This window comes from Corvus brachyrhynchos, unplaced genomic scaffold (assembly GCF_000691975.1).
Source record: "Corvus brachyrhynchos isolate BGI_N302 unplaced genomic scaffold, ASM69197v1 scaffold4, whole genome shotgun sequence".
NCBI lineage: Eukaryota > Metazoa > Chordata > Aves > Passeriformes > Corvidae > Corvus > Corvus brachyrhynchos.
The window spans coordinates 3,750,317-3,770,078 of record NW_008237878.1 but is presented as its reverse complement, the minus strand read 5'-3'; the positions used below and the strand labels follow the sequence as shown (position 1 = coordinate 3,770,078).

The window sequence follows — 19,762 nt, the reverse complement described above, 5'->3', positions numbered from 1 at the left end:
AAAAAAAAAAAAGAACACACACACACACACAATTAAAAGTGATTTATCTGAGGAGAATCCCATGAACTCAATCATGTTCATCTTATTTAATACCCAAAAATCTATTGACTGAAAACTGTCATAGAATGTTTTTAGCTTCCTTTGTCAAATAAGTGATCCAAAATAAATGGTTCACATAAATATCAGGTGTATGGCTAAACTAGAGCAGAGACACCAGGTACAGCTTTTTAGATAAGTTAAAACTGCTCTTTAGAGCATCTATCTTGAACCACCACATTGCTCATTCAGAAGAACATAAATAAGTCAACCTAATTTAGATTATTTACTCAATGTACCTTTTGTAAATGCATGGACTGTCTCATAGCAACAGTTTATTTTTTTTTTAAACATTCAGCTTGGTAAAGTTTGGAAGTTTTCATGTTGGAACAAAAGTGAAATACCTTTTATTTCACACTTGAATTATGATATGCATAAAAACACAACATCTCATGACAAATACCACTACTTGTTACTTGGAACACATTGAACCCACATTCCACAACAATTACCCAATCCATTTTTACTCCAATAGAAAGAGAACTATGAAGCAAATCCTTGATGTTGAAACTGTTCTGTTTAAGACATCCCCATCTATCAATCCCTAAAACCCCAGGCTGCCCAAGTATGTTTTTAAGCTACAGAATTGGTTCAATAGTGGGAAATGAGAAATCAATGAGCACGTCTTAGAAAGTTACTGGATTTCAAACCGTGAATTTTGAAAGATGAGAAACAATTAAGATACAGGATAGTCCCGGTTCAGTCTTATGTGAAGTCAGCAGAATAGAAAGGAAAAAACAGAACTGAAATCACAGATGTATTATTTAATTTGCAAAAGTGTGCATACATGAATACACAGTAACATTTGCTCAAGCATTTGAAATAAAGCAGCCATTAGCTTGCAAAATAATGTTGCTCTACTGATTTCAGAAGACTGCTTCAAATGTGATTTTAATGGAGTGGAAAAAAGGCAAATTGTTATCTTCCCTTGCATTCATCAAGAAAAACAGCAGCAAAAGGGAAATGTCTCAGCTACACAACTTTGCATGTTGCTTTCACCTAAATGTTTAGTTTTATATAGTTGAAATGCTGAAAAAGCAAGGTCAACAAAACAGATGCTGTTTTTAAAATACGTGAAGCTACTTATTACTCTGGAGGATGAAATATACACTTAAAATCTGCCTAACCAGACACATATCAGACAAACTGATGTCACTGGTCCAAGAGCTTCAGCTTCTTCCTACTTCAGCTCTTCCTATTTGGCAAAATCCATTGTCCAACTGGTAAAATCCACTGTTTCCCAGTCTGTAGTTACCCCAGTAATGAGCTGTGACCAAACCATCACAAATCAACTCTCAAGACTGAGATCTATCCTCGGTTTGTAAAAATATGCTCCTATTTCAGCACTCCAAAATATCAGCCCGTTGTTCAGCATTTAGACATTCTGCTCCTATGCTTCATTTCTAATGGAATATCCAAATCACTAAAAATTGCAGTGGCACTGTTGACTCAGCATCACCATCCTGAGATAAGGTGATAAGTTTAATTCATCTTTGAAAAGAGCAACCAAGTTCAGAGGGTTGGTTTTGGGTTTTGTTCTTTTACTTTACCTGGTGTTGCTAGAAAAGTCTGTTTAGAGGAAAAGAGAAGGAACCATGTCTCAAGCCTCTAGAGGGCTATAAGCTCCTTATATGTCCTTCAGTCATCAGGATTAGTGAAAAGCCAAACAAATCAAACTGAATAATTCTATATTAATTTATATTTAAAATAAACTGCAGTGCTTCTTAGCAACTTATATTTGGATCTCATTCCCAGGCTGCACATTGTACCTTCATATTTTACAGTTTTATCGATTCACTGGATGTCTCCTATCCTAGATTCCTCAGAGCCTAATTTTTAATGTCCTTTCCTAATGAATCTGTGCTCTAATACCACTCATGTGAGCAGAACCCTCTACCTCCCAACCCAATGACTATTTTCTTTGAATTCGATATACATTCCAGTTCCATAAGGTCATGGAAAAACTTTAGTCTTTCACCTCTTAAGTTCTGAATTGAAGTCCTTCCAGTAGCATATAAAAAATATATTTGTATATTCAAAAAATACAGATATAAATCACTTTTTAAAAATCATATTGAAATATCCATAGATATTTTGGATTACTTTGTTTAGACCATCTGTGAAGAGCCACTTTACATGTTTATATATCTGTATTACAGACTAGAGAGCTCCATGGAAATAAAATCAGGAAATTTTCCCTGAATGAAACTGGCAGAGTCTATATTCTGCATGAGGCTGACAACACTAATCATCCAACTGCTGATCACTCTAAACATTAATCCAGTGACTCTGAAACTAAGAGATTTTTTTTTTTTTTTTAGCTGAAAGGAGCATAAAGCAGGCATTTTTAATAAGAGGTCACAATTAAAATGTGACCTATGCTCACTGTGTTCCTTCAAAACAAAAGGTGGTGACCATTCACTGCCTTCCCACACCCTGCATGTCTGTATTGCTGGCTGTTCACAGTATATCAAGTTATGATTTATGCATCAACCACCTTAATAAAAAAAGCAAACAGGGCTACAGTTTGGTCATTTTGGTCCTCGGAATACCAGGAAAAGTGGTGTAAGGGAAAAATATAGCCACAGTATAAAGCAGCAGACCTGGAAATGGTGAGTCTGTACTGGCTGCTGTACTTCAGGCAGAAGGATTTCAAACTGGAGATCTTTGTTCTGAACTTTATAATTCTGCTATGTGGGTGCATCTCTGTCCACAAGCACTATCCCAAATACAACTGAGTTTCTGACCCCATGTCCTCATTAAAATTTTACACTCTCATCATCTAATAACCTGTATGTTAAACTTGTTGTTCTGGGCAATTTCCAATTTTAGTAATTACACTAAATTGTTTAAATTCCCCCAGTACTTCATTTAGAAACAGTATTGTTAAGTTTTTCAATTACTGGTGAATGTCAACTGCATCCCCCAGATAGTTAAATGTCATGAGTGGTAAATTAATCCTTGTGAATATTAAGAAATTTGGTGAGGGAGGAAAAAAAAATAAAAGGTAAAGCTTAATATAAACGCAAAATCATTCATGTGATGCTATGGGGCTCAAAGATAATAAATGTAAATAGCTTTCACCACAGTTCTTGAAAAATAATTTCTTCTTTTGCTTCCTGGTAGATGAAATATAATTAAAATATTCCCTTTCCCTTGTTTTTTAGATGGCCTGGCTTGCAATTGTATAGGATTTTGCTCCGCCATTGTTTGTGTAGCTGTTACCTGTTTTTGCTGACATTTAACATAAAACTAGCCTCCAGGAAAATAGGTACAGTAACAGGAAACTGAAACAGGATTGCCAAAGACCAGCAGAAATGCATGTAGCAGTTAAGTGGCTGTCATAGATCCTGCTGGCCCGAAAAGGACTGAAGTCTCAACAAAGGCAAGGAAGGTGCACAGACGAAAAGATGTGCAACAGCCAAAGGTAACTATTTTTTTTTATTACTTTTCACAGATTCCATCAAAGAATCTAGAGTATGCTAAATCTGTGGAATGAAACTAATACCTACACAAACCATTTTGCATTCTAATTATTGCAGCAATTTTTACATAAAATAAGTGCAAGCACCGGAGAACTCAGTAACTATGAAGAAAGTGTGGAATACTTCTCTTTCTTGTCATATTCTGCTTTATCAACAAGAAAATAAAAGTTATTAATGATCCTTAGTCTTTTCCCCCTATTCTATTACTTTTATGATATAATCATTACTTTCCCCCTGAATGCTGTCAAAGATGCTGGCATTGAAAATGATCTTCCCTCCTGTAATATCTGAGAGCCTTGAGGGCAGCCCTAAATTGCAGAGCAGTTCTGTCATACCATGAAGCAATGCAAGCACAGCCTACGGGTCCAAGCACCAGAAGAGGAATGCAAAATCCAGCACTCTTCTGGCTCAGAGATAGCAACAATATTAGCTTAGTTTTTATGACATTGACAACATATTTAGTCTGGTCATATTTTAAAGAATAACAAAATCACATACTTTGCTGGGACATATACCAACATTCTAATAATTACACTACTCAACACTAATATGAATGCTTTTCAGGGTGGTCCAGTGTATTCAAGAGCTGGGGCTGGTTGCCAGTTTTGGCAACTGCCTTCACTTTTTTCTCTTTCTTCCCCTCTCTCTGACTCCAGGGTAATGTGGATGCATCAGCTCACAGATCAAAGCATCTGGCCATCTGCAGACATAAAAGAAGGTGTTTGTCCATTTTGCTTCATGTGCCTGGAACTGTTCACCAATGTGAGAAATCCCATTCCCTCCTTGCAAGAATATGGGATGGTAAAGACTTCAAGAACGTGACTGTATAAAGGTATAGCAGTGGGCATTTAGTGCCTTCATCTTACATTTCCCTAATAACTTTACCCTTCTCCTTTGAAGTGGCAGCAGAAGAACTGGAGTATGGCCAGATGTGTTTATTTTTATGCTGAGTTTCATGAGTCCATTTGGGTGATGCTTTGCATTGTTTTATGGTGGGGGGAATAGTGTTCTTTTTGTGGGGTTTTTTTGTAATTTTTTTTTTTTTTTGGATGAACAAGATGGACTGAGATTCAATTTTAGTTCCTTTGAAAGCCAGAATTACAGCTGCAACCTCCTCACTAGCAGCATTCTGGGATAGAGATTAATTTCTCTCTCCTAAAGGTTTGCCATCTCGCTAGCTATAGAAAATGTCCCAGAGCAAATCAGTGAAGACTTGAGCCCACTTCACCCATTTGGTACTGGTCTGGCTGAACTTTCCTTAACTTCTTAGACATAACAGCTAGAACAACCAGTGTGTGGGCTGACCAGTGGGCAGGTTAGAGCAAAGCTCTGGAAACAGCAAATAGGCACCATCTATGAAAAGAGAATATTACCTTCTGTTTTAAATTAAAGGAGTAATTCAGAGCAGAAGTCAAGGGCATCCCAGGACGAGCTAGAAAGATGCTGCTTTAGGAGAGCTGTTGTCCCAGGAGCAGGTATATGGGGCAGTCAGACCTGTCTCTAGCATGCTTTAAACAAATGGGATTGCCCACCCAGCAACTGCCTTGAGCTGAGAGCTGAAGTCAAAACCCTGAAGTAATCCTGACTAAATAAATTCACATTACTGCAGATAGCAGGATATTTCTGTATTTTCAGTGAGAGATACTCATTTCCACACTTTTGCATGATACAAATTGAGGACTGTGAAATGTGAAAGGATTGTAAGAAAATACCACACCACAGAACTCTAAAATGCCAGGGTGTGACTGGGAGAAAGGGTGAACAAAATGAAAAACCATTGATAGAAATGCCTTTCCAAGTGGAAAAGAGAAAACAAATTCTGAGAATGTAGGAATTAAGCAAATTGAACAGAGGTCTGACATCTACTGCATTCTCATCACAGAAGCAAAATTAGCCATGAGTACTGCAAAAAAAAAAAAAGGAGCCAGTTCTGACACATGGCAAGGAGAAATTTCTGCACAGTTTGATGGAAGAGTAACTATCAGCAGTGAGGAAATTCAAACCTCTGGCAAGTGACAGAGCAGGAAAAGTGTCACAGCTAGCAATAGAAGAAGCCAGTGGAACACACTGCAAATTAGGGGAAAAGAAAGCAAATGTGACTGCTGCTAAACCCAGCCAACTTTGCTGTAAAATATTTAATGCACAACATACCAAAAGGGACAATTTTATCAGCGCTATTGCCAAAGCGATGTATGACAAAAGCAAGGCACGGTCTTGGAAATAACAGTCATCCTTACAGAAATTTCTCAGGGACAGATCTGTGCACCAGTCTTTACAAAAGCTGTTTGAAACACAAGACAAAACCTGTTAACTGGCATTTCACAATAAATATCTGATTCTTATTGCACAGATATTCAGAGCCACAGAGTTTCAGAAGCAGGCTGACTTAATTGCACAGTGCAGTTGGGACCAACAAATAATGCCTTGCAGGAGGTTCTAAAGTCATCCTGTGTTTAGCAACACATCATGCCACTTGCATACAGCAAATGGAGGCATGAGAACATTTAGAGAAAATGTTTTAGCAGGTAAAATGCATCACAGTTGTACTGGGCTATAATAAATGAAACCTCTACTGCTCCATTCCTGGGAGCACCAACACAGTATGAACGTACAAGTATTGGATATAATGGGACAGTTATCTACTACTGTGGCAGGTCACCAGCTCTTATCCTCTCAAATCAAGACCCTTACTTCTCTTGTGATTTTATAGTCCTTGTGTAGCACTTCCTTGCATAAAAGACTGTTTGCAAAATTTGAGTAAAATGGAAGTTTTACTCATACAAGATATGAAAATGTTCAGCTGGTTCGAAAGCCTCTTAAGATAGTATTAAAAACATTGAGCAGATGTACAAATGTACTTGGGATGAGTACATTACAAAATCCATTATGTATTCTTAAACACTATTTGCTCCTTCAGGAATGTGCCAAATAAAAGCTGCAAGACACCTAAATAAACAAAGTATAGTGTGAAAATGTCTTTGTAAGTTTTTAGCCAAACAGTATTTTGAAAGAGTTTATATCCTAGCCAAGCACACTAATGCTCAACCAGAAAAGCAAGCTGCCTTTTCTCCTCTTCACACAACACATGCCCAAGAAAAATCAAAGGGTCAGTGTTATGAAGCAGTATGAAAAAACAAATTATTACAGTATTTGAAAACAGTAGACAAAATGAATAATATGTATCTTTAGATAAACTACTATTTTTCTTTGTCAAATGTCAATCTTCTCCACTACATAGTAAACTTACAGTTTTTACTTTGCCAGACACCCATTTAATTAATGCATTTTCACTCCTAAATGTTTTCAGAAACCCAGGATTATTGTCACTTTCTTGTCCTTAAAAGCAACAAGGAAGTAGGGATGGCATCATGATTGACAGAGGTGTGCCAGGTCAAAAAGCCTCTTAATGTTGTACCTGAGAGAGTGTTCAGTAACAAACATTCATTGGCCTGCATTTGTCAAAAGGCAAAGCCCAACTCTGAGTAACTAAGCAACAGCTGCTGGATCCAGAGTGGGAGAGAGTAGGGCTTTCTAAAGGAAATACTGCACGTTTCCATGTAGCCTGGATCTGACATCGAGTTGCCATGGTGATGAGGATATATCAGAAACACACAGATTAGATCCCCAGCCAGAGACAGACTAGAACACAGCAGAAATAAAGCACAGTGCACATCTTGTGTGGCGATGCCAACATTTCCAAAAGGCTTGCTATTAAAGACAGAGGCTTGAGAGGGAAAATAAAATTTAAAAAAAAAAAAAAAATCTGTGAAGCTAAAGCCCTTTTCAAGAACAAAGCAGCAGCCTGAGTAAACTCTGGCAATCAGATTTGAGGCAGAATTTAAGCAAAACCAGATGGAAGAAGCAGAGAAGTCTGTGCATCTCTGTCCAACAGGCAACAAGAGTTAAAACAAAGAAATATGGGAAGATAGGATATTCTCTGAAATCTTGATTAAATCAGTTGGACTAAGAAAGCTCCTTTTAAATTAAACAATGTCCAGTGTTAGGAAGAGAGTGCAAACCCTGTCCTAAAGATCTTAAAACGTGAAGACAAACAATCGAGGGGAATGATTTCAAAATATAAATATGTGGTCCAGGACAGTATGTGACCATGATTATTTAAATAATAACTCCAGGATGTTGAATTTTCAGAAGCAAAGTCCATAAAATCATATACGACAGTGACAGACAATATTTTATTTCTTAATTTCACACCTTACAGGAAAATGATTTTGCACATGTGCTAGCTGCAGATTATAATCGTTCTGCATCACTTGAGAAATGATTTTTTTTTTGGTTCTCATATTATAGAAAATAGGTAATCTCGATTTTGGCAGCCAGTTGGAAGGCATTGATAGGAAAGTATGACTGAATGATATTCATAGCTCTTTTTAAGTATCAAATTGAAAAAACCTCACTTAATCAAAAAATGGTTGTCGTTCATCACATTTCAATATCTCTTAGAGAAGGCTCTATTACATGCAGCAGAATTTTTTTCCTGTGCAAGCAAAACTTTTGATTAGAGTCTGCATTTATTGACTTGTAGTGCATAAACTCATTTTTAACATGCAGTGAGCATCATGCAATGGAAATGCCATTTGACACAGGTAATATTCTTTACCAGTCTCTAAACTGTTCAAGCAAAAGTTAAAGAATATTTGTGAAGTCTTAAGTCCAAGGTCTCCTTTTGCAATGTTTTCAGCATTCAAGAAGCCAATAAGGTAAGCAGAAAAGCATAGGCTATGCCTGATGTCTTTTGTACTAAAGACATTGAGTTCAGAATTATTCAAAGTTGTACTCCATTCATGTTGTTGGTAAATAATTTTAAAAGTAATGGTGATTATAAAGGTGGAAAGAGATGAAAGATGGAAGTAATTGCAAGAAAATATCAAATATCTTGCTATAGAACAAGAGATAAAAGGTTTAAGTTAAGATAGTGGGTTCAGACTAGATACAAGGAAGAAATTTTTTACAAAGTTGGTGAGGCACTGGAACAGGTTACTCAGAGTTTGTTGATGTCCTGTCACTGGAAACATTCCAGGTCAGGCTCTGAGCACCATGATCTGGGTGAAACTGCCCCTGCTCATTGCATAGGAATTGGAGTAGATGACCTTTAAAGGTCTCTTCCAACCCAAACTATGCCACAATCTACAATCCACAAAACAATAAAAGAGCACAAAGTAATTGATTGCCAACTTCCCAAAGCAGTAATAACTATAATCCTAACAGAGAGCTTTTAAACAAAGGTTTAAGTCACATGAAAAAATCTATACTTTCAACAGCCAGTGAAATAATAGAGACAAAGAGAGGCACAAAAAACAGTGCACATGTGCTGCAAAGAATCATGTCATGAGCAAAGCTGTAAGACAAAAAGATAAAGCCTCTTTCTGCAACACAGTATTGCAACCTTGTAAAGAAACCTGTGGAAAGGAACTGAGTTGTAGAAACTAGAGCAACGATAAGAATTGAATTTAAATCTATAGGAAAATACTCATAGTCATCTTGTATTCAAAATAAGTGAAGTCTAAATATACCTTAAGACCTAAGATACTTTTTAATCACTTTTTTTATAAACCCATATTTATGCAGAGTGATCACGGTTACAGAGTCAAAATGTTTGTTAATATTTGAATGCATTCCAAATCCATTGACACGGAATTAGTATAAGTGTGGTATTAAGGAAAAATTCATGTAGAATATTATTAATGAAGACTTATCTTTTTACTTATTATTGAACTTTAAAATGTATTTTACAGTCCCGAACCAGTTTTTACAAACATAGATTTTTACAGCTTGATTTACACAGTTTGAGACTCTCAGCAACATATTGTGTGCCTTATGTTTGTTAGTTGAGTTGACATAAACCATATCTCCTGTTGACAGAAACGCTTGAAAATATTCAGAGACTTCAGCATCCATCACTGAAAAACTCTGCAGTTATGGAAAGCACTGATAAAATTGCTTCCTGTACTTCAAAAACTCCAGAACAGCAGCTCTATCACAGTATCAGGATGAGAAGAACAAACGGAAGACAGTTAAGACAGACTTCTCTAAGTTAAAATTTATATTATTGCTTTTATTTTTCAAAGCAGCAGATTAACTTCAGACTGTATAACTGATCATCAAATTTTATTTTCTATCTTGATTCTGTCTGTTCTGTCAGTAAAGACAAAGCAACATCTTGCACGAAGGCTTCTACTTCATTATCTAAATATACTTGGGTAGATAGATACCTCACAATCTGTAATCCAGTGGTTTTTTGGTTTGATTTTTTTTTTCTTTTTTCAATCTCAATCAAAAAAAGGATTTGGAGCAAATAGTTTTTCACCTTACAATGCACAAACTGTTCTCCAGCTGCCTTAAAAAAAGTCTTTCCTGTAATATACATGCATTTCCTAACTTAACAGAGAACCAGGCCCAATGATGTAAAAATGTAAAAGTAATTTACTGAGGCACCTGGCAGTTTATGATAGCAGAGATTTTATAAACTAACCAACCAGTGGGCTGCTGATAGGTTTTTGCCAAAGACAGCCAATCTGATAAGAAAAATCCTCCCTAGTGCCAAAACAGCAACAGGCAGAATGCACGGATCACGTTCTAATGTCAGGGGTAGGAAAGAGGGAACTGTCATTAAGGAGAGGTTTTTAGCAGTCAGTTATGATTATACTTAAGCCATATTGTTCAGTTGCTCCCCTCTGAAATACATTATAGTAGGGAATGAAGACTCAATTACAAAATTCACAAAAACATGACATGAAATCCATAACATAATTCCAAATCACATGGCTGTACTATGAAATATAATTTGCTAGATGTAAGAAAGGATGTGAAGATTCACTCATTTATAGTAGTAGACATGATGAAATGTTGGAAAAAGTTGTAGGTAAATGCTGAGAAATGTATTCAGTATAAATCATGTCAACATTAAAAAGAAATCAGTATAAGCACTGTGCTAAAAGTTCATGTAACTTCCCGAGTTTAAAAGGCATTCATATAAGGAAAAAAATGAAACATTGTTCATTAGTATAAGCCCCATTCTCCAGTATAATGAAAGCTGGAGAGTAACTTTCCAGACCCAACATTTCTGAGGAAATTTTATGCTTTATTTTGACATATCATTATTAGATTCGCTAATTGATTCTAACATATTTTCTTCTCCCTGCAGAGAGCAAACGTCCTCCCTGAAGCAGTCTAATGTCTTTTAGGTGAGGCAGTTATCAATATCAGGTTTCTAAAAAGAGGGAATGCACATGAATAACCCTCTGCACATGCCCAGACACTGGTATTTCAATTCAGCTTGAACAACAACGGAAAGCAGGAAGGTACTCAGAAAGCCATGTATGAAAGAGAGTTATTGTTGTAGACCTCACTGCACATGGACAAGTTAATATGGTCCTTTTGTGCATTGCCCACTACATCCCACTTTTCCACACACCAATCAACATTTCATCTTGGGCACTTCAAAGACAGTGAATTCAATACTTTTCACAAAGTTCCATGGCAGGAGTGGACGTTTCAGTGTTCAAACTAATTTGAACTGACATCACTGTAAATCAACCCAGGAAGAAATATTTCCAAAACTGAGTCTGTTCAGAACGAGTCTATTCATTTGTACCAGCGTGGCACTGCTGTGTGTTCACCTCTGACTGGCATTTAAGAGCTTCTGTGATATTCACCCCAGGGCTTTACTAGGAGTAAAAAAAGCCCAAGCTAAAAGATACAGATGTCAGTTCCACAGGATCCAGAAGCTCAGGCTTCAATCCCCCCACACAGAGCACAGTAGCTGAGCACGTGTTGAATTTCAGGACCATGAAAATGTAACTCTGTGTGTGACAGTGGCACTTGGGGCTGTGCTGAAGAGACCAGACTGCTGAGCCAGCTCTGAAACGCTTCAATAGTCACAGAGCTTAAAGTGAGAAGCTGTGCCTCAGGCTGTACAATGGAATCTCAGCAGAAACTAACTGGGAGAACGGGCAAGCACTAAAATACTGGTGACAGTATTATCCTGGCCCTCAGAAGTGAACTGCTGTGTGCTGTACAAATGGACAGCGGTGTAGAGCTGTCATCTATCTCTGCATGGGGAGGAAAATAGAGACATTAACCTTGTGCTGCAGCTTAAATTAAAATTCTTCTGATGCAGGACTTCACAACTTAGTTGCAGAACCGTGGTCACAAAACTATCTTATGTCCATAATATTTCCTGCAATACTGCGGTGAATCACACATATATGTCAACATCCTTTGGTGTGAGAACAGACTGCACCACTCTCCACCACACAGGAGATACATATGTATACATCTAGATATAAAGATATATACTTTCATATATGTCTATATACATACATCTTTTCCTCAGACATTCACTAATGATGAAAGAAAAATACACTTAAGAAAGTTAAGAGTATTTAAAATTGGAAAATCCAGGGTTTTCTATCCAGTAGTTAAGTTTGGACTCTCTGCTCAATGAGTTTTAATAAGTACAAAAAGTTCAGTGGATAAATAAGTCTTGCAAAGCTATAGGACTCACTTAATTGCACTGTCAGCTGTGTTAATGGGATGAAGGTTTATCCTCTAGGAATTATTTCTCCATTATAAAACTGAGCAAATAAGACAAGATTATATATTCAGTAAACTAGAAATGACAACAAAGGAAAAACCTCCCATTACTTTAAATCAACTTATATAAGCCTACTTCCCTTCTATGGCCAAGATAAATTGTTTCACTTTGTTCTCTCAGTTGGTTTTTTTTAAAGGCAAAATCAAACATGCTTCTCAAGCTGCATCTGATCTGATCCAAACAAAGAAATTATCCTTTCTCCAATCCACCTCTACTGGCATTTTTCTACCTCCTCCACCACACCTCAGAGATACTGCCCAGGGCTGCTAGACAGATTTACATATGGTCACTCTTACCCTACTTCTATCAAAATACCCAGTGAGGAAAGTCAAACTTGGCTCATTCTAAAAGGTGTTTTTATGTTTAAGAACACTGAGAAAGGTTGTCGTTGGATGTGTAAGATTTTAGTCCAAAATCTCAATCTTAGACCAAATATGGAAGCAGAGCTATCATAAGATTTTATGAAATACAAGGGGTTTAGAAACAAATAATAATTTCATACATGAAAAAGCTCTCAGGCACAGAAGTCTCTCTTCAGTTCTAAATTTCTTACTGTGAAGAAACTATAACACTGAGAAAGGTTAAAAGACAAGAAGGGCTTGCATCCTGATATTTTTGAATCATTGTAAAGAAGATAATCTGGGCTCCTCCCCTTTCTACAAATGTAAATCTTACCTTGTCATATAAACAAAGACCAACTGCAAATTCTCAAAACCTGGGGCTGTTTTCAGTTAATATTGAGACAATATATTTCCTCATGTGTTTCCTAGATTTTATGCAAAGCTACCATGAGTGGATGAGATCCTGCTGTGTGTCACCTCTGGTACTGTACCACGCTAGGCTTTGCTTTTCAACAGGTGCCATAACGTAGAACTGTCTAAGCACAGCTCACCAAGACACATTGACCTGCACCTCGGCTTTGGTTTTCATCTACATTCCTCTGAAAACCACATTTATCCAGGTATTCATAAGCCTCTTCCATAGAAAAACTGCTGAGTGAAAACTCAATAGCAGAAAATATGTCATTGCTGTCCACAAGTAGGGATAAATATGAGGTGACAGATTTAGGAAAAAAAAAAAAACGAAAACAACTGGAGTAGGTTCTTCATGCCAGATAGAGCACATACTTTGGACAAAGAATGTGGGATCTTGGCTACCTATATTCTCATACTAACAAAAGGTAAAATGCTACTCTAGTTTTCTTTTACTTTTATATACTCTCAGCATCTGCAATATCAGTTTTGAGTCTTCTTTTATCATCTCCTTGTGTACATAAATCTGTTATAGAGTCTTGGTGGCAATCTTACTGCCATGGTCCCCATGGATGGCTGCCAGAAAGCCTAGACCACATTCCAAGTTCTACTTTTTAATTATATGTCACGTTCCTAGATTCTTCTAAATATACTACTGACATCTCAGAAAGCAATAAATCAAATGCTGAAACTATACAAACTTTAAATTTTTAATCTTGTTTTTATTATTACTAATCTCTTCCACAATAGTTGTTTAAAATAATCTGATTGATATGTAGGAAGTTATATCCGAGTTTCTTAGGAATGTGTAGCTGTGGAAGTATATATGCAAGACATGTCCAAGACAGGAGCACATCCCAAATCATTTACATTATAAATTAATAGGAAGACATAAAAACAAGACCTATGAGAACTCATTTTGTTCTCATCTATATAACCCATGTAAATTTTTTTTAATAAAAGACCCCAGCAGCTGAATGAGACTGTACCTTATATACACCTGGACTTCTGCCTTTGCATTGCCCAAACTGGATTCAGATTGATTCTGTACATTCAAAAATTAAGCTTTCCTTCTAACATGAAAGACATACCTTAACTCTCCCCTTCTTTTTCCCTCTGTGAATATTTGTATATGACTAACTCACTAAGAACATTTTCCCTTCTTTCTGTCAGAAATCTATACACAGTTGATAATTGCCAAGTTTGTGGATGGAAGAGCTACTGCTTGCTAAGACAGTTATCACAAAACAATTAATTAATTGATTAATTCTTCATTGTTTAAAAAGATACTGCCTTGCAAATCCTGTGGCTGTGGGCAATGAGGCTGTAGGTAATGAGCACACTTTGTGTTCAAAGAGAAGAAATAGAATGCAGTGACAGATTTAGATTCCCAATGTGTGCTTAAACATTTCAAAAGTAAAACATTATAACCTGCAGTCATTTTCAGGAAGAATGAAGGAGGCCAGTTCCAGAAGAATGTTCTGCAGTTTAAACAGACCACCAGTTTTTCTACAAAATGTCCTAAACCTGAGAGGGCTCTACGGACACACAGGTAAGTACATTTAACTGTAAAGCAGAATCATCCATTTTTCTTTGTTCTGAATTCCTTCCGTGTGTGAACATTATAAGAATACCGAAATATTATTTTTCTGAATTGCATAGGCTTTATATTCCAAAGATCAGTAATATTTATATTTTTAACATTAATGGCTGTCCACTGTAAGATATCGAGAATGCAGGGAACAAGGGTGTGCAGGAGAGGGGAATGAAAAGTATAAAAGCACATCAATAACCAGATCGGCTTTTTATATTTTACAGTGATGATCAAGAGTATTGTAATTACAAAGCTTGATTCTTTATTAAATTCATTAGTTTGCCTTTCCCTCTACATTATAGTAGGTGCAGGCACTCTGTACTCCAAGATGGCACTAGTGTATGCTTACAAATTAGATCGGCAGACTTTTTTACTGGCTCTCATTTTCCTTTTCAAAATTTTCCATGCTAAATTTTAATATCATAGATTGGATATTTATTGTATTTTAGTTTTCTTGATTTCATCATAATTGTAATGAAATTTGGTTTTGCTCTTTATTTTCGGATTCCAAACTTGAACAGGATTATTTAATCCTGTTGTTGCCATCAATATTTTTAAGCTTTTCTATGGAGAGGCTGAAAGAGCCAGAAGGTATATAAAGAATAGCAATATGGTTATGTGCCAAAATTTTTAAGCCAATCTCATTTGGTGCCCAGTTAGGGACTGTGAACATCAGTGATTCTGCAGCTGGGCCAAAACTTTTCCAGACCAAAACTTTTCCCAAAGCTTAACTGAGCCGGCAGTTGTGCAATTTGCAAAATAATGGAACCTGATCTCAGCCACTGGATTTCTGCAATCTTTGGCAACCAGATTATAGAGCCTGGTATTAGTAATTAACTACAGAACAACTAATTAAGCCTTTAATCATCTCTTGAATAAGCTAAATGAACTGAGCTCCTGTGGTCTCAGTCCACGGCACATTTGTTGATTCTTTGATGAGTCCTGTGACTCTTCTCTGAACCCATTACTAATTATCAATATCTGTACAAATAAAAAAAAAAATAAAAAAAAAATAAAAAAAAAATTAAGGAAAAAGTTTAGAATTAGCTTTAGCTTACAAATAGAGTTCTTTATTTCTATGTCAACTCAAGAGTCCTGTGTTGAACGATTCAGTGATCACACTTGTCTGTTTTCAGCTGTGAGTTTGGGCTGTGGATTTCCCTAGTAATTCAATAAAATAAAACATAACCTGGAAATGAACAACAGGCCCTTTATAGAGAAATGGTATTGTGCAGACACTTGGTTGTAAACCTATCAATATCTACTGCCTGTACCCTCAGGTTAGGATTTAATTAACTTGTTATCACCCCTCTGCATTACAGAACTGGGCAACAAAAAATTTAAGTATACTTCTCTTCTTGGCAAGAGGATCACTTCCAGACATTGACAGACTCCAAACAAAGATTATTATGTCCATGTGCAAGGAAAATGCCAGTAACAAACCAGATTTCTGCAGTTGGAATACATTTAAATGATTAAAAAATGTGTTTTTTTCCTGCAGCTGCATAAAGCGACAATTTTGTATGGCCTGAATTAGACAAAGTAAAACCAGGAATCATCACAGAGCTCTATCTTCCCCATCTCCATATAAAATCCCTGTATGAGAAGCCAAAGCAAGATGCAGCAAGCCCTTTGACTTTGGCCTCTAACAATAAGTAATCAGCATATAAAATGCATTCTATGCACAGTAGTAGCATGTATGACATACCTGAAGGTTCTTTAGTTCTACTGCTGTCACTAACTACTCAGGATAATTTCCTTCTCCAGAAAAGCACAGTTGCCTGACCTCTATATTCCTTCATAAACCTTTTCTTTTTCCTCCTTAGCAATTCTGAAATGAATTAATTTATAGACAAGCTGGATTCAATAAATATCAGCACTTGCACAAAAAAAGCATTTTGGTACCTTTAGAAGTTTTAAGCATTTTCCAAGTATTTCAAAACATCCTGCATTAATAATTTCACAGCCTTTCAAATACTCTCTAGGAAGATTTATTTTTTCATCCCTAGTTTAAGACTTTATTGTAGGAGTTTCAGCTTCTCAGGATTCTCAAGTCAGAATCCTAACTTCGAAAAGAAGCTCTCATATTCACTACTTCTCTTACCAGACCAATTTATCTGAATTAATTTGCCTTGCATTTGTGATTACACAATATCCTTGCATGATTACCACAATTGCTAGCCTGGAATGTATTAAGAGGAAAGCACTTAATGTCCTTTTAGATGTCTTTTAGTATAGTTAAAACACAGAAGAGGAACCAGATAATGAGATTAGGCAGCTTTCTACAGACCAATGACAAATATACTGTAGACATTGTTAGGAAACTTTGGCGCTTTCCTTCTTAATTTTTCTTTTATTACTGGCTTAAGAAAAATAAATAGATAGGTGCTTCATAAGCACTGGAAAAATACAAATTTCTGCTGTCTAATTAAAGGGAAATGGCAAAAGGAAAATGAGTAAATGTATATCTGAGTTTAGTTTACATTCCCAATTTTTAGACTGAAGTCTATCACTTCTAATACCTAATGTTGCTGGTTGCTAGTGCTATGATCTATGCAGCACTTATGCCAAATAGGGGAGTAGAAAATATTCCTTCTTAATATTGTCTGAAAGCTCCCAGCAGAGTTTGTGCATATAGAGCTAGAATAGAACATATACTGCTAGAAAGGAGTTTGAAAGAATAAATCTAACAAAGTATTCCCCTCCAACTCTCCTATATCTTTCAAAGACAATTCTAGATCTCAGCAAAGATGGAATACAACCAGTAAGTGACAATGTAAGCTCTGTTCAAATGATTCGAAAACTCTGGAAAATAATCGACTAAAATAAGCATACTCTGCCATACTCCATGGCAGAACTCATGCAAGCCTCATATGCAAATCATTAACCTCATTAAACTGCCAAATTGCCACAGAACAAAAGATATTACAGAACTGTCATACTTAAAACATTCTTCCACAGAAATTTCAGTGTTATGGCCAACTGGAAAAGACAGATACTACACAGTTAATCAACAGCTTCAATTTTTAAGCAAGGGTGTGCTTTTGTTTCACCAGTGGAATGACAAAATAAAGCAGCTCTTTTCTTACCCTTATTGTACATATTGGTGGGTACTTGGACATCACTCAGACTGATGTTCACAGGCAAGTTATTGAAGTGGTCGTTTGGCACCAGAATGAACTCCTTCCCCAGCTCCAGATAGTTTCCTTCTTCATCTCGTTCGTTTATAAGCACAGCGTTGAAGTATTCATACTGCAACAGAAACCCACAATCTCTATTCAGAATGCACATTCAGCATAAAAATGGGGTTTGAATGGTTTAACACATCTATGAATCCACTGATTAACATCTCCAGCTAGAAGAGCAGAACAAGAAATTTTTACCCTCAGATTCCCTCTATATTCTTCATACAGGTACATTTATGAAAACAGATTTATCAATACATCTCAAGAAAAACCTCTCTTGTTTCTGACTGCCCTGAAAATATTAAGGGAAGTCCAAGAAAAGCTCTAATCATAAACAATATATGTACTATTTTTAATACACAGCTTTCTAGATTTAAATATTTTTCTGGATGATTACCTAATTATGATCTCTCTGTTTAGCTTATTTCCACCAGATCAAGAACTGCTATTAGTGCTGAACTTAATCCCTGAAAAACTAAGTGTTTTTCTTCACAGGAGTATTAACTACAGCTGTAGATGTGTACTTGATATGTACTGACTGACATTTCCTAAAATTATTTGCTTTATACTGAATTTTAGAAATGTACATCATAGTTGGCCTTGTAAATTATGCATACTTTAATATGGACATATAAACTTAGCAGGGATTTATTTTGAACAAGAAATTATCGACTGCCTGTTAAAGATTCCTGAAGACTATTGGCCTGTTTTGTACAGAACTATAACCAGATAAGCAAAGGCAATTTAGATAAAAATACTGATTTCTTTATGACCTAGTTTAACCAGAAATTTTACTAAGCTTTGAAAACAACAAACAGTACAGACTCCTTTTTAACCTCTTAAACACCTTAACCCTTGACAACAGTTTGTGATGTGTTTCCTAATTGGAAGAGGCCAAAGTTTAGTGTCTTTGAAGAATCACATTAATTTAAATGTGAGCCCCTGTCCTAATATCCATTTGAGAATAAATGCACATAATATTTAAACATAAATCTGTGCTTTCACAGGTGGTATACATTTACACAACTTGTACAAGAATAAATATATTATACTATTTGCAAAACTAAAACAGACCAGCAAATACAAAAACTTCCAAGGCTTTTCACAAGCACTCTTTCTTAGTGTGACCTGCAACTCATTCTACTAATCAAGAGCCCATTAAAATCTTACAACCTATACACCTCCACTAAAAGGATTAATTATTCAAACAGTACCTTCAATGGAAGCTTACTTGGAGGGCAGCTTTCTTTGTCCTGCACTTTTAGCTTTTGGTTTCTCAAAATGACCAACCCATAGTTTGGATTTTAAATGAAAGTAGAATAAAAAGGAGCTCATGTTGGGTTTTGAGGAACTTCTGTGTATAACCAAAATATCTGGACAACCTCAGGGTTCCACATACCATAAATCATATAACAAAGACTGAGGCAGGTCAGTATTTAAAAGGCAGCTTAACAGAAACTAATCTGACTTGATAAAAAAAAGTTTTATTCAAGTATTATGCTTTAGGTAAAAGATTACATTTGAGGATAAAGTATTCAGTACTAGAATATGCAGCAAGATACTGTTCTTGAACTGAAGGTATGTATCATGCAATAATTTCTATGGTAACTCACATCCAGACTTAGTGAATTCAAGGATGTAAATTTTACTTGTCCATGGTTTTTTATAATACTTTGTAAATGGAAGGAGAAATGGACAAATTTCAAATAAGGATATCAGAATATACTTGAAATCAACTCTGAAAAAACATTATTTCATTTCATTCATTGGGTTTTTTCCTTTCCCAAAAAAGTTAATTAGTAGGCAACCTCTTTCATCAAGTTCTGCAAGTGGCAAAGCTAGCCAAGTACTAAAATCTGCTATATTGAAAAAAAAAAAAAAAGGAAAAAAAGAAACTACTTATTTTGCAATTAAGGGTATTTAGGACTGATTGTTTCTTCAGTTGATTTAGTATTCATTGATTTATTGGTCTGAGTCTGTATTTTCTCTTCTCAGTTCTACCAGTGTATACGCAATAATATGGTTTTTGTTGGGTG

At 36.0% G+C, this 19,762-nt stretch overlaps 1 protein-coding gene across 6 annotated transcripts in view; it reads right to left on the bottom strand.

The window, feature by feature from the left end:
- The window catches only part of CACNA2D3 (calcium voltage-gated channel auxiliary subunit alpha2delta 3), a 398,259-nt gene that overhangs the window by 222,458 nt on the left and 156,039 nt on the right, over window positions 1-19,762 (bottom strand). For all 6 annotated transcript variants that reach the window (XR_001861410.1, XM_017732417.1, XM_017732420.1 and 3 more), the window contains exon 5: window positions 17,631-17,793. Coding sequence is in view for 5 of the 6 variants with exons in the window: in XM_017732417.1 (XP_017587906.1) it covers window positions 17,631-17,793 (163 nt within the window). In the remaining variant the exon portion in view is untranslated. The remainder of the gene's footprint in view (window positions 1-17,630; window positions 17,794-19,762) is intronic.